The sequence below is a fragment of the Thalassophryne amazonica genome, chromosome 11 (assembly GCF_902500255.1).
Source record: "Thalassophryne amazonica chromosome 11, fThaAma1.1, whole genome shotgun sequence".
In the NCBI taxonomy this organism is placed as follows: Eukaryota; Metazoa; Chordata; class Actinopteri; order Batrachoidiformes; family Batrachoididae; genus Thalassophryne; species Thalassophryne amazonica.
Window position 1 is genome coordinate 89,821,767 of NC_047113.1, and position 16,447 is coordinate 89,838,213.

General features: G+C 42.3%; 1 protein-coding gene across 3 annotated transcripts in view; it reads left to right on the forward strand.

Annotated features, from left to right (window-relative positions):
- Nucleotides 1–16,447, forward strand: part of si:zfos-2326c3.2 (misshapen-like kinase 1) — a 249,878-nt gene that overhangs the window by 190,019 nt on the left and 43,412 nt on the right. For all 3 annotated transcript variants that reach the window (XM_034182332.1, XM_034182330.1, XM_034182331.1), the window contains 6 exons: nt 4,474–4,558; nt 4,859–5,026; nt 8,290–8,395; nt 8,827–8,982; nt 9,716–9,859; nt 15,067–15,201. In XM_034182332.1, the coding sequence (XP_034038223.1) occupies nt 4,474–4,558; nt 4,859–5,026; nt 8,290–8,395; nt 8,827–8,982; nt 9,716–9,859; nt 15,067–15,201 (794 nt within the window). The remainder of the gene's footprint in view (nt 1–4,473; nt 4,559–4,858; nt 5,027–8,289; nt 8,396–8,826; nt 8,983–9,715; nt 9,860–15,066; nt 15,202–16,447) is intronic.

Genomic DNA, 16,447 nt, shown 5'->3' on the forward strand with positions numbered 1-16,447 from the left:
TCAGTCCTATTTTTTAACAAAGTCCGTCACTCACAAAGGATAGATGGTTGGCATTTCATATTCATCATTGTGTTTTCCTCTCAGTAGATTTTTGAAGTAAATATATTAAATATAAATATATGTAATGAGATGAAAAGTGCTGAGAGCCACAACATCTCACCCACGTTTCAAAGTGTCAGACGTAGAAAAAATGTTATGCAGTCAAGATCTCAAACAGTAAAATATTTGCATTGATTATTCTAGTATGTATGTACGAGGGCTGTCCATAAAGTATAGGTCCTTTTTATTTTTTTCAAAAACTATATGGATTTCATTCATATGTTTTTACGTCAGACATGCATGAACCCTCGTGCTCATGCGTGAGTTTTTCCACGCCTGTCGGTGACGTCATTTGCCTGTGAGCACTCCTTGTGGGAGGAGTCGTCCAGCCCCTCGTCGGAATTCCTTTGTCTGAGAAGTTGCTGAGAGACTGGCGCTTTGTTTGATCAAATTTTTTTCTAAACCTGTGAGACACATCGAAGTGGACATGGTTCGAAAAATTAAGCTGGTTTTCAGTGAAAATTTTAACGGCTGATGAGAGATTTTTAGGTGATACTGTCGCTTTAAGGACTTCCCACAGTGCGAGACGTCGCGCAGTGCTCGCAGGCGGCGTCATCAGCCTGTTTCAAGCTGAAAACCTCCACATTTCAGGCTCTATTGATCCAGGACGTCGTGAGAGAACAGAGAAGTTTCAGAAGAAGTCGGTTTCAGCATTTTATCCGGATATTCCACTGTTAAAGATTTTTTTAATGAAAGACGTGCGGACGGGTCCGCGCATTGGGACGTAGCCGGCGCGGTGCGGCGGCACGGGAAAAACACCTCCGTGTTGATAACCATTTGTAAAATCCAGGCAGCTTTTGATGGCTTTCAGTGGAGTGAGTATATGAGAAATTGTTTAACAGCTGGACATGTTCCAACTTGTCCTTAAGGCTTCCAACACAGGTGTTTTTCCTGTGGCGGAGCGTCGCGGCAGCTGCGAGCCGACGCTGCAATCCGTCCGCACGTCTTTCATTAAAAAAAATCTCCTTTAACAGTGGAATATCCGGATAAAATGCTGAAACCGACTTCTTCTGAAACTTCTCTGTTCTCTCACGACGTCCTGGATCAATAGAGCCTGAAATGTGGAGGTTTTCAGCTTGAAACAGGCTGATGATGCCGCCTGAGAGCGCTGCGCGACGTCTCGCACCGTGGGAAGTCCTTAAAGCGACAGTATCACCTAAAAATCTCTCATCAGCCGTTAAAATTTTCACTGGAAACCAGCTTAATTTTTCGAACCATGTCCACTTCGATGTGTCTCACAGGTTTAGAAAAAAATTTGATCAAACAAAGCGCCAGTCTCTCAGCAACTTCTCAGACAAAGGAATTCCGACGAGGGGCTGGACGACTCCTCCCACAAGGAGTGCTCACAGGCGAATGACGTCACCGACAGGCGTGGAAAAACTCACGCATGCGCACGAGGGTTCAAGCATGTCTGACATAAAAACATATGAATGAAATCCATATAGTTTTTGAAAAAAATAAAAAGGACCTATACTTTATGGACAGACCTCGTATACAGTGAGGAAAATAAGTATTTGAACACCCTGCGATTTTGCAAGTTCTCCCACTTAGAAATCATGGAGGGGACTGAAATTTCATCTTAGGTGCTCGTCCACTGTGAGAGACATAATCTAAAAAAAATCTTGAAATCACAATGTATGATTTTTTAATAATTTTTTTGTATGTTACTGCTGCAAATAAGTATTTGAACACCTGTGAAAATCAATGTTAATATTTGGTACAGTAGCTTTTGTTTGCAATTACAGAGGTCAGACGTTTCCTGTAGTTTTTCACCAGGTTTTCACACACTGCAGCAGGGATTTTGGTCCACTCCTCGATACAGATCTTCTCCAAATCTTTCAGGTTTGGAGCTTCAGCTCCCTCCAAAGATTTTCTATTGAGTTCAGGTCTGGAGACTGGCCAGGCCATTCCAGGACCTTGAAATGCTTCTTACAGAGCCCCTCCTTAGTTGCCCTGGCTGTGTGTTTGGGGTCATTGTCATGCTGGAAGACCCAGCCATGACCCATCTTCAATGCTTTTACTGAGGAAAGGAGGTTGTTTGGCAAAATCTCGCAATACATGATCCCATCCATCCTCCCTTAAATATGGTGCAGTCGTCCTGTCCCCTTTGCAGAAGAGCACCCCCAGAGTATGATGTTTCCACCCCCATGCTTCGCGGTTGGGATGGTTTTCTTGGGGTTGTTCTCATCCTCTAAACATGGTAAGTGGAGTTGATTCCAAAAAGTTCTATTCTGGTGTCATCTGACCACATGACCTTCTCCCATGCCTCCTCTGGATCATCCAGATGGTCACTGTTGAACTTCAAACGGGCCTGGACATGTGCTGGCTTGAGCAGGGGGACCTTGCTGCCCTGCAGGATTTTAAACCATGACAGCATCATGTGTTACTAATGTAATCTTTGTGACTGTGGTCCCAGCTCTCTTCAGGTCATTGACCAGGTCCTCCTGTGTAGTTCTGCGCTTTCTCAGAATCATCCTTACCCCACAAAGTGAGATCTTGCATGGAATCCCAGACCGAGGGAGATTAACAGTCATCTTGTGTTTCTTCCACTTTCTAATAAATAATCATAACAGTTGTTGTCTTCTTCTACCAAGTTGCTTGCCTGTTGTCCTGTAGTCCATCCCAGCCTTGTGCAGGTCTACAGTTTTGTCCCTGGTGTCCTTAGACAGCTCTTTGGTCTTGGCTATGGTGGACAGGTTGGAGTGTGATTGATTGAGTGTGAACAGGTGTATTTTATACAGGTAACAAGTTCAAACAGGTGCAGTTAATACAGGTAAAGAGTGCAGAATAAGAGGGCTTCTTAAAGAAAAATTAACAGTTCTGTGTGAGCCAGAATTCTTGCTGTTGGTAGGGGATCAAATACTTATTTGCAGCAGTAACATACAAATAAATAATTTAAAAAAAATCATACATTGTGATTTCCAGATTTTTTTTTTTTTTTTTTTTTTTTTTTTTAGATTATGTCTCTCACAGTGGACATGCACCTAAGATGAAAATTTCAGACCCCTCCATGATTTCTTAGTGGGAGAATCGCAGGTTGTTCAAATACTTATTTTCCTCACTGTAAGTGTAGGCCTTGATCGCTGACCTTTATCATTGATTGACCCTATCCAAAGTCATATCGCTTTTTTTATCTGCAGGCCCAATGTACCAGCCACGTTTGATCAAAATCAAATGAATTATTATTAAGATAGCTTGTTAAAATGCATATCAACATGCCTACTTGCTATGCACACCTCTGACAGCGTCTCTAATTACAATTATGTGCTGCAGATAACTGAAACAATCCTTCAAATGGGGATGCAAGCTCCAAATTTGGCACAAATTCTCCTTAGACATTACTCTTTTGAAAAAAACAACAACTGGCCACTTGAATTTTCAACAGGTGGGGGTCAATCGGGCATTGCAGTCTCATTTGAGGGCAGGCGCTAAAGGCTCAAAATATGACACAATTTTTCTACTTCTGTGGACAGCCCTCGTCTGTCTCCAGCAGCAACATGGCACTTTCTCTGGGTATTTGGGCAAATTACACACAAAGGGAAAATGAAAAGAAAAAGTGACGATACGGTGGACAGCGGACATGTGTTGCAGTTTGTTTATGACCCGGAGCTCAAACATGTTGAGGCAGTTGTGCAGGCGAGAGAACGCAACTACTCTGGTTAGCTGTGTAGGCTAACACTTACCGACATGACTTCTCCCATTTTCCTCGTTTTCCCTTCTCCACTAGGAACCGAAAAAATTGCATTTTTTGCTACTGCTTCGGAGATTGCAGCTGAAAACAAAACAGTACACCATTTTTCCGTTAGAAATGACGCTCTTTCTGGGGAGAAACTCCTTCATTGACCCCTATCTGGCCACCTGTTAAAAAAATCAAGTGGCCAGTCCATTTTTTCAAAAGCGTGATGTCTAAGGAGTATTTGTGCCGAATTTGGTGCTTGTATCACCATTTGAAGGATTCCTCCCCTAAATATTTTCTTATCTACTGCACTAATTGGGCTGTAGAGCATAAAATACACTCTTTCATGTCACCATGTATGTTAACCCTCACAAGTAATCTTTTTTTTTCCATTGTTTTCCAAATAGTTACATAAGACAGCATAATGTGATTAAAGTATTTTATGTTGAACAACTCAGCTGCTTGTATTTATAACAAGCGTGTGGTTTTTTTTTTTTTTTTTTGCTTTGTAACTGTGATATCAGTTAATTGCATTTTTAAACCCATTATCAGTTCTACACATACAGTATTCGTTTTGAACAGAATTTATGCACAATGTCACTGAGTTTGCAGATGTATTGATCTTGTTTCTGCCTTTTAAATGCAGTACTAGCAGTGAGTTTGTTGGCTGAAATGTTGACCTCATTCTTTGTTTTAAGGTCTGGTTTGTCCAGTCGTAAAGAGAAATACTTCAAACAAATACCTGATGGCATTGTACTGCAGCCACACCACAATCTCAACCAGGTATTCTGCACACAGTTATGCACACATACTTTTCCCCCCCTCCAACCCACTCTTTAGTACTTTTCCATATGTAACCACTAGATGGCAGAATAGCCTTGCTGCTGGATGAAGATGACTGAAGTAGTTTGTGGAACATTACTATAAAATACAACAGTAACACTTGTTAATCACCTAATGATCTCATACATACATTGGCTGAAGTTTGACAGGAAAATTTCATCACTCCTGCAGAGTCATTTAATAAATGTACACAGCTGCACTCTTTCTTTTTTTATTGTCTGCATGTGTGTGTTTCTGTAGTTTTCCAGGATAGGTTCAGATGATACCTATCTGCTCCCAGACCTTTTACAAAAAACCTCCTCCTCAAGTTCCATCCATAACGTGCTGGGTCTGCAGCAGCGATCATGTGGACTGCATCACTCTCAGTCCCCCACAGCTCCCCGTGCTCCCACACACGACGAGCTGCACGTGAGTTTATTGAGACTAATGTGCACACAGACACAAGAAGGTGTGGGATCCACCACCACAAAGACTTTGCTGATCTATACCATACAGGCTCATAATTACGCTGTCTTCACAAAGCTAATTCACGTGTCTACTTCAGCCCAAAAAAAAGGATGATTTTTTCAGTATTGCTAAAGGCCCCTTCACACATAACACGATAGAAGCCGACTGGCGCACGAACGAGGAAACGCACGCGACTCGTGAAAATTCGGAGATGCCTCAAACGCCTCATACAGCTGTTGCCACAACCATTCGCGCACAGCACATGCACGCCACATTCGTGTACCACTCGCACTGGTAACCCATTCCAACGGCGGGCAAGATGAGGTCGCATTGTTAGCTGATCGTGTTTAGAGCACTCGCACAGCATGTCGTACACAGGTCGGACATATCATGCCACTGCATGAAATCATCGGCCCTGTCGCCGATTCAGAAGTGATGTAAATTGCCATTATATCTATAGATCTGCACTCATCTTGTCAGCCATGTGTTCATAGTCTAGTGCTAAGAGACTTCAAGACAATGTCAAAGGTTGCAAAGTTGTCGTCATTGTGTCATAATGACATTTATAACTCAGTAAAAGAAACTGCACTTTTTAAAGTCCTAATTGTGTGTGAAGAGTCAGTAGAACTTCTTCTTATCATTATTTGGCTGCTTCCGTTAGGGCTCGCCATAGAAGATCAATTGTTTCCATCTCACCCTGTCCTCTGTATCTTCCTCTGTCACACCAACCATCCACATGTCCTCCCTCAGCTCATCCATAAACCTCCTCTTTGGCCTCCCTCTTCTCCTCCTGCCATGTGGCTCCATCCTCATCATCCTTCTCCCTATATACCCTGGGTCCCTAGTCTGCGCATGTCCAAACCATCTCAGTCTCGCCTCTCTGACTTTGTCTCCAAACTGTCCCACCTGAGCTGGCCCCCTGATATGTTCATTACTAATCCTGCACATTCTCATCACTCCCAAAGTAAATTGCAGCATCTTCAGCTCTGCCTCCTGTCTTTTTGTTGGTGCCACTGTCTCTAAGCTGTACAACATAGCTGGTCTCACTGCTGTCTTGTAAACTTTCCCCTTCGCTCTTGCAGATATTCTTCAGTCACAGATCATTCCTGCCACCTTTTTCCCTCCACTCCACCCAGCTTGCACTTTCTTCCTCACCTCTCTGCCACACTCTCCATTACTTTGGATAGCTGACCCCGAGTATATAAACTCAACTACCTTAACTACCTTTACTCTTTGTAACTGCACTGTTCCACCGGGCTCCCTCTCACACATACGTACTCCATCTTGCTCCTACTGACTTTCATTCCTCTTCTCTCCAGAGTGTACCTCCACCTCTCTAGGCTAGTCTCAACCTACTCTTACTACAGATCAGTGTCATCTGCAAACATCATAGTCCATGGAGACTCCTGTCTGATCTCATCCATCAACCTGCCCATCACCACTGCAAAAAAGAAAGAACTCAGAGCTGATTCTTGTGTAATCCCACCTTGAATGAGTCTTTCATTCCTACTGTGCATCTCACCACTGTCACACTATCCTTGTACATGTCGTGCACTACCCTCACATACTTCTCTGCCACTCCAGGCTTCCTCATACAATTTCACAACTCCTTCTGGCCTTCTCTATACTTTTCCATCAGCACTCTTAGCAAACAATGCATCCGTAGTGCTCTTTCTCACCGTGAAACTATATTGCTCCTCATCAGGGTTCTAGCCACGGTGGGTAGCGCCGGACAGCCCCGCCCGGTACTGCAAATTCCCACCCGGCTCTTGGGTTCAAATTGGCTGCGCCACCCAGCACAGAATGTCTGAAAAATCAACTAAAATGTTGCTGAAAATGCACCAAATTTGGTGGTATTTTCAAGCTTGTAGAGTCATAGTTTTGCCATTACAATCTGCATCTTTTATCACCTCAACCTCCTGTACATCCTTTCCAGCTCGGTCCCTTTGTCTGGCCAATTACTACAAGTCATTTTCTCAGCTCAAAACCTCGATTAGTTGAATAAAATGAGTTCCATTGAAATACACTAAAATAGTTTTTTTTTTTTTTTAAACCTTTTTTAATTTTTTAATTTTAATGAAAAGAACCAGTGGCCCCTGTGAATCCTCCTCTGTTGACTTGGGCCCATTGGAGGTATATTTTAAACCTGTTATTACTGATCTTCGTTTTAAGGTGGACAGTGATTTTAAATTGGACTGCCAAATGGCTGTGGTTAAGTCCAGTTTTTATCATTTAAGGTGATTGGCAACAGTGAAACCTTTGTTTCCTGGCAGCACTTTGAAACAGTGATCCATGCTTTCATTTCGTCTCATCTGGGTTACTGTAATTCACTTTCTGTTGGAGTCAGTCGCTACTGTTGCATTTGCAGCTGCTTCAAAATGCCGCTGCGCATCTTTTGACAGGAAGTCTAAAAAGAGTGCGCATAACCTCTCTTGGCCTCACTTCATTGGCTGCCTGTATATTTTAGGGTTCATTTGAAAATTCTTTTGTTTGTTTTTAAATATTTTCCTGGTTTTGCCCCACCTTACCTCTCTGACCTTCTTCGCCCTTACATACCTTGTCAGTCTCTCAGGTCAGCAGACCAGCTGTTCCTGGCAAGTACCAAGCTCTACAGGGAAGCTCATAGGGGGCAGTGCTTTCTCTACCATTGTTCCTAAATTGTGGACTAGCTTGGTGTTGTTGTATGTTAGAGAGGCCCCTTCACTGTCCACTTTTAGAGTTCATCTTAAAATCTATTTCTTTTCCTTGGATTTCGGCCCCAGCGATACCTTGTGTTTATTTGAATGTACGTTTTAATGTTTTAATGCTTGTTTTAATGTACAGCACTTTGTCTCAGCTGTGGTTGTTTAAAGTGCTTTTATAAGTAAAGATGGAATGGTATGTTATGGTTTGTTCATGATATATAAACAAAATATTGAACCATTTCTGAGTACTCATTAATATTTTTATTCTGAACATTCAAGACCAGGTCCTAGTTTAATGTTTGTTCTTGATACATCCATTTGGAGTTTTCACTCAAAATATTCCTGCTGCATTATTTTTGTATGATTATTTTCATGTAGCAGCAAAATACAGTTACCAGGAAGAACCTGGTATTTTTAAATTACTTTTCTACTGTAAAAAAAAGGAGATACATTTTTTTTCTTAAATATGTTGAACCATACTTTCACCTGTTAAGCTCAACAAACTCTACATCAAATGAAAGTTGTTGTTGTACCCATTAGGCTGTGAGCAGCCCTACAGGAAACATCACATCTTCTTCCTCCTCTTCATCATTCCTGTCCTTCATTGATCCAAGACTGATGCAAATATCACCACCACAGAGCCCGTGTAAGTCTCTCTCTCTCTGTCTCGCTCTCTCTCTCTCTCTCCATACATGAAACATGCAGACAACATGACTCAAAGTACTGTATGTACTCTTAGACATTCATCAAAATACAGACACTTTTTTGCTTTAAAAACCACTAAAACAAACATTGAACTATTTGTTGTTTCACATTATATGTAGAAGCATGTTTAAATTGTACTATGGTATTGTATCACATACAATATGTGTAATGTTCTGGAGCTGTTTTTATGTAGCACAGTTCATAGTATGATTAGAAAATATACACAGATATACACAGTATTTTTGGTTCTCCCAGATAAAACCCCTGCACCAGACGGGGTTGAGCTGTGAAATCATGTCTAGCTTTTGTGGTAAACAGTTTTACTTTGTATTTTATTTTAAATGTCTTCATTTTCTTAATATCGATGTGCAGCACGTGGTAAGAGTGATCCACTCCAGAGGGAGAACCACAGAAAAGGCTCTGTGGTGAACGTGAACCCAACTAACATTCGACCACAAAGTGACACTCCGGAGATCCGCAAGTACAAGAAGAAATTCAACACGGAGGTTCTGTGTGCCGGCCTGTGGGGTGTGTGTGTGTGTGTTTTTTTTAAACACATTTTAGCTTTACTTAAATTGATTTTGCCTTTTGTGTCCAATAAATAAGTCAGTTCAGTGCTAAATGGTGTTGAATAGCATTGGGTGTTTCCCCCGTCATGATGCTGTTGAACTAATATGTTCTTCTGTTTTTGTATGGACGCCTTTACACACACTTCATAGTTATACTGAATGAAACATTTGGTCAGTGGTACTGAAACCCTGTTCCTCGACTAAACAGTTGGATGATTTCCAGTTCAATCAGTTCTCTTTTGGCCCAATTATATTGATCATGTGTTCAACCAAGTAACATCTGAAACGGGTAAAGTATTAATATTAGTATTAATATTCAGTAATATTCAGGCTAGTGGCCCACAAGAACCACATGAATGCTCACATGGCTGCCGATGGGAGTGTTCAGGTGGACCTGCTGTTTTGTGTCACACACAGGCAAATATGTTTCACAACATGGAAGTGTTTGGCAGAACTACAATATTGATTGAGCTGTGTACTGAATCATCATCTTAACATTCACGTTACTTATCGCCTACATTTGAGACAAGATCTACATAGCTGTTTGGCACATCTCTATTTTGCATACTTTCATGTGTGAAGTAGCTGCAGATGACAAACCTAAGTATTATTATTGATTATAATAATTATTAATTAAAGTGTTGATGACAGAGTGTGAGGTTTGTAAATCTTGTCTCCACTCTGTGTTGAAGGTGTGAATCTGTTGGTGGGGACAGAGAACGGTCTGTGGCTGCTGGATCGGAGCGGACAGGGCAAAGTCTACTCTCTCATCAGCAGACGAAGGTTTCAGCAGATGGATGTACTGGAAGGACTCAACGTACTCATCACTATATCAGGTACATCATACTACTGAGCAGCCGTGTATTCCCATTACCACATACCATTATATACGGAGATGCCTGCCAATTCCTACACATTTTGCGATGCATTTAGCACTCCCACTCTGCAGTACACAGATCAGCTGCTTCGGTTCTTGAAGGATCAATTTCAGATAATCCACGTTTATGGCGTTTCTCCAGCGCGAGCGTTCAGCTGGAACCAGTAACATCAACATCAACACGACTCTCGTTATCCAGTCGCTCTCCTCACCAGCTGCTCTTCATGCCTTCCGCCACCAAATCCTTTCCTCTCCGTGAAGTGAAGTGGAATGAAGTGAAGTCCTCCCCTCACACTACAAAACCCCTTTTTGTATCCACCACTTCACACTCCAGGTGAGCTGATTGCAAAGATCCAAAAGAAATCAGGTGCGCCCACAGTTACCATAGCAACCATCAAGGAGCGGCACTCCAAAATCCAACCAGCAAATAAACTTCCCCAAAGGCTGGATTACAATTCAGTCACTGTACTAAAATTTGTCCTCCTCGATCATGATGAAGGAGCGCATCCTCCTCCCGCTGCCATCCCCGGTGATGGAGACAGTCACCAAACAAAAGCCTCCTTCACACAAGACGTGTCATCTTGATATATTCTACAAAGACGTACACCCGTTGGTTAGAAAGTATAATGCAAAAGATTTAAAAAATGTAGGAGCTTCTCCCTGATTTAGTCATGCTGGGAAGGACACAGTGAATGCCAGTTGGAGTAAAAGGCAGCGTGATTTTTTTTTTTAATTATTATTTTCTAAATTATGTCCCATCAGAAGCAATCAAGGAAAATTATAGATGGAAGTGGGATGCGGTCAGTGTCAAATACCTAGGGGTGGTATTGCACCGAGACTTATATAAAATGTTTGAGGCTAACTATGGTCCTCTGAATATATCACTAAAGTCTGATATGCAAAGGTGGAACACCATACCTTTCTTGGATCTACACTCTAGGATCGAGTCAATTAGATTAAATATTCTTCCCCGAATGCTCTATCTGTTCCAATGTTTACCAATTCTAATACCTAAAAAACAATTCGCAGAGTGGGATAAAATGTTGGCAAAATATATTTGGAAAGGGGAAAAGGCCAGAGTCAAATACAAAACTTTGCAATTAAAGGATAGGGGAGGTAGAGGTGTTCCATGTTTGCGTGAATACTATTGTGGGGCCCAGTTAAGACCATTAATTTGTGTTCTCCGTTTTACACCGCAGGATGGAAAGATGTAGAGGGCACTACAGTTGGAGGAATACCAGTCAAAGCTTTATTAGCCGACATCAAATTGCAAAATAAAATCCGCATTACAGAGGAACCTAAATCACATGTAATGATATCGGCTTGGAATGAAGTAATTAAAATCTGTGGTCTGGAGAATGCTTCTAAAATACTAAGATGGTGTGCATATGACTCAGATTTTACCCCAAATCAAAAAGATGGAAGCTTTAAAAGCTGGATTTTAAAAGGGCTGACTGATTACTATTCATTTGTTCATAAGGGGGCGCTAAATTCATTTGAAACCTTACAAGGGAAACACGGTTTAGTCTCAGTTGATTTCTTTAGGTATCTTCAGATCAGGCACTATTTTAATCAGGACCTTAAAATAAATTTGAATGACCTGGGATTTGTGGAAACATTTATATCATTAAGTACTAAAATGGGGACACAAAAACATAAAATTGTATCCAAGCTATACAACAGCATCTTGCGGTGTAAAAGGGACAACACACTTTATGTTAAAGACAGGTGGGAAAAAGAAGGTAATCTGAAAATCACAGAAGAATGTTGGGAACAGATATGTGAGACACAATGGGTTACGACTGGGTCCAGTGTATGGCGTGAATTTTGCTGGAAAAATGTCATGAGATTTTTTTGTCACCCCTGCACAGAACAGATATCGAGGAACGGGTGATATTTGTTGGAGATGTTGGGGGGCTGGAGCCAACCATTTCCACATTTTCTGGGACTGCCGAGTCATTCATCAGTATTGGATTAGGATCCATGAACATATACAGAATGCGTTTGCACTTGTTTTTCCATTTAATTCTGAAACCTTGTACTTGAGTAACATAACAGTAGATAAACTGGACTCTAAAGACAAGAAACTGTTGTATATTTTACTGGCAGCAAGTAAAAAGGCTCTAACGAGGAGATGGCTCAAACCTGAACCACGAACAATTGAGGATTGGATAAACGTGCACGAAATTTACACAATGGAAAAACTGTCTTTCTCAAAGTGCAGAGAGACGCTTTCTATAGGATTTGGTCGAAGTGGACGGAATATGTTAAACCGTTGAGATCTGATTTTCTCTGAAAACTGCTACTTTGATAATGAGTGCCCATGGATGTAACTATTTATGTGGATGTTGTAAAGATGTTGCTGTATTATGGCTCCCCCTCCACCCGCACACATGTTCTTTTGGTTTGGTCAAAAAAAAAAAAGTTTAAAAGGGTAAAGCAGAAATATTGTATTGAAAGTATTACAATTTTGTTGTGGAAGTGTAAATTTTATGTTGCTTTACAATAAAAATTAAATTTAAAAAAAAAAAAGGCAGCGTGATGTCAGCTGGCTGCTCACCCGTTCAAAATACACCAAGATGGAGGAAAATGTTCCTAAACATCTGATTTCTCTATAAATCTAATATTTTGTTGTTACCAGGTAACACCTCTGAGGTGATTTACAAGAGATCTTACCGATGTTAGCATGCATACCCTGGGAACATGCATCAAGCAAGTGGGTCAGGTCACAGGTCATCTCAAAACCTCACATATACGTACACAATTCCTCCTGCAGTTTGTCTGCACAACAGCGATGAAGGAAAAGATCATATTCACCATGGAATCCCTCCCAAATAAATATGCCCAACCCCAGTGTCTGAAGCGTCCACCTCGACTGCAAACTGCTGACCGGAATCCAGGAGGAGCAGCACCGGAGCAGAAGTGAAACGTTACTTTAATTCACAAAAGGCTGCATGACATTCTGGAGACCAAACAAAAGACCTATGGAGAGAGGTGAGATCATGTAAAGGTGAGGCTAAGGTACTAAAATTATGAATGGACTTCCTATAAAAGGTAGAAAACCCCAGGAACTTCTGCACCTCCTGCACGGGTGCATGGCCTGGTCCACTTAGCCACAGCTGCTACCTTTGCTGGGTCCATCCTGACCTCCCCCTCAGCCAGCGTAAACCCCTGAGAAGATACAGAGGGTTTGTGAAATTCACATTTTTCCACTTTCACGTACAGCTGGTTCTGGAATGCAGTACAGAACGGACATACTGAGCGTGGATCTCCTCATTGGGGGAGAAAATCAGGATGTCATCCAAATATTCAAACACATATCTGTTCAGCATATCCAGAAGGACAACATTCCCCAAAATTCTGAAATGTTGCTGGAGCATTGGTGAGACCAAATGGCATGACCAGATATCCGTAGTGACCTGTGGGCATATTAAACGCCATCTTCCACTCATCACCCTCCCATATCCTGACTAAATGGTAAGTGTTTTGTAAATCCAACTTAGTGAGTACTTTAAGCACTCAAAAGCTGATGCAATTAATGGGAGGGGATATCTGTTCTTTTCTGTGTTATTAAGTCCTCTGTAATCAATACAAGGTTGTAGAGCATTATCCTTATTTTCTACAAAGAAGAACCCTGCTCCAGCAGGGGACGAGGATGGTCGAATTAAACCAGCCAGAAGCGACTCTTGGATGTAATCATTCATGGCTTGACACTCGGGTCCTTAAAGAGAGTACAATTTGCCTTTTGGGGGGTGTGGTTCCTGGCAGTAAATCTGTAGCACAGTCATAAGGTCGGTGGGGAGGCAGGGACTTGGCCTTAGCGTTACTAAAAACTGCAGCTAAATCATGATAACATGTGGGTACATTTGTCAAATCAAGATTTGGAGTGCTCTGAGGCTCCTCTCATTGGACCAGGCATGTATACATGCAATTTGGACTCCAAGAAAGGATCTGCCCATTGGCCCAATCAAAATTTGGGTTGCGTTTCTTGAACCATGGCTGCCCCAAAATTACCAGGTGAGATATATTACTGAAGATGTGGAGGCACAATGTTTCTGTGTGACCATCAGAAAAGGCCACCTGCACAGGCAGACAACACAGAGTGATTCTCCCAGAAGGTGCTGCCGTCCACAGTGTTCACCTCTGGGGGTGTTGCAAGGGCAGTAGTTTAAGACTCAAGTCCCTGGCAAAAGATGGGTGCAGGAGGTTAGCATCAGAACCAGAGTCAGTAAACAGGGGAACAGTTTCTGCAGCACTTTCAGATGTAATCGTGGCTTTGATCTTGTAATGTTCAACTTCGGTGCCTACAAGGTTCTGACTCACCCTCACCGATGATTTCTGCATGGGTCGAGAACCACGGACCTGGCAGCCTGAAACCAGGTGTCTGAGCTGGCCGCAGTAAAAACAGCACTCATCTTGTTGATGATGCTGGCGTTCCTCTGCTGATAGGCAGGTTTGTCCCACCTGTGTAGTTTCCTCTGTGCTGTTCTCAGCTGTGCTGATGATGGCTGTGGTTGGCCGAGAGGAACAATCCCTGCAGACGCTCTTACCCCTCCACATTGGTGATCCTTGACCAGGGAGGTGGCCCGCCTCCCATTGTCTTTCTGACAGCCTCCTGTCCACTCTTATCTGGAGCTATGAGAGAGTTCAAATCCTCCGTGAGTTTGTCCATCATATGATCTGATAGTCCTTGAAAAAAGACATCTGCTATTGCTGCCATGTTCCACTTGCTTTTAGGGGCGATGGTGAAGAAGTCTATAGCATAATCAGCTGCCTGGCATGAACCTTCCCTTAACCTCAATAAAGACTTTGCAGCCTCCCGACCCGGACACGTGTGCTGAAACACCTGCTCAAACATCGAAACGAAACTGTGAACTGACGAGGAGGTGTCGAATCGGCGGCTCCACTCAGCCGTGGCCCGAACCTCAGCGCGTCCAGACAGGTGTGAGATAAGAAATTCAGTCTTTGCGTGGTTGCACAAAAAGGCTGAAGCCTGAAGTTCAAAGTGAAGTTCAGGTTGGGTGAGGAACGGCTTCACATCTCCTGATTCCCCAGAGAAACGCTCCGGACGGGAACACTGATTGCAACAGCATTATACTTCATCGTTAAATATTTAAAGTGCCATTAAAGCATTCATCACTTTCATCTCTATTTGTGTGTCTCCAGGTAAAAAGAACAAGCTTCGTCTGTACTACCTGTCCTGGTTAAGGAACAAAATCCTCCGTAATGACCCAGAGGTGGAGAAGAGGCAGGGCTGGACGTCAGTAGGAGACTTGGAGGGCTGTGTACACTATAAAGTGGGTAGGTGTAAACTCTTAAACCCACAAACATTTAAATCCTTGTTCCACAAACTGCAGACACATCTTCTGTCTTCCACCATGCACAAAGTAGTGCACAATGCAACACAACTGTTGTTGTTCCTTTTTGCCCAGCACCGTTGTCATTTTCACTACCAGCATCCATTTTCTTTCAGTACCAATTATCACAATCCATGTATTTGTACTGGACTGTATGGATGCGCACGTAACTGTTCGGTGCAGAGAACTGCACGCAGAATACACGGTACGACTCTGCACAGTATGATTATAGACACGTTATTTGTTTATTTGTTTGTCAAGTCTAGAGGACAAGTGGAGAAACACAGAGTCCAGGTTACTTGAAGTCCAGTGTGGAGTTTCTCCAGTCAGTGATGATTTGGGATGTCATGTCTTATGGCACTAAGCTCGCCTCTAAATTTTCTTGACCCACCACCAGGCATAATACACCTGAGTGCAGTGACTAACTTGGGAGTTACGCCTTTTTGTTATGTGAGTGGGTCTGGCCTATCTGTGGCTGGGGAGGTGTGTGCATGTGGCTGACTCACATCTTGCTAGATCTGGCACCTCCAGTGACTTCTGACTGGTGGCCAGCTCATGTTTGTTACAGTCACTTCAGGTTTTTGTAAAGGGGGAAAACATATACATAATCCATTGTTCTGTTTTAAAGAATGTAGCCATGCGTCCTGGCATTCCACAGTCTCTATCCAGTGAAGCCATTACCAAAGTGACAACCTGAGCCCGCTATAAATGAGGTCGACATGGAAGTGTAGTACCTTGACTGGCCGCTTGAGGCTAGCTATAAAACACAGCACTTTTCCATACACTGAAAAAATGAAACATCAGTGCACTTCATTCAAAGTACTTATTTACATTGGTCTAATGGAAAATTGTGGTTTCCAGTTTAAATCTGCTGGAATCACTTTACCAAATCATAAATATACAATGTGAAAAACTAAAAAAAATTAGCTGTAACAAATTACAAATTACATCAATTTTTTTTAAGTTGAGCCGAAGTATTGTTTTTTTTTTTCAGTGGAGGACTCCGTTTTAGAATGTCCAACTTTAGAGCAGAAATAAACATGTTTACAGCCTGATATAAAAAAGGTTTTGTTCTCTTTCAACAGTTTCTGCCTCCATGACAGCTGTACAATGTGTGTGTGTGTGTGTGTGTGTGTGTGTGGGGGGGGAATCATCCTCTTAGTTTAAGAAGATGTTTTAAGAGTGCAACG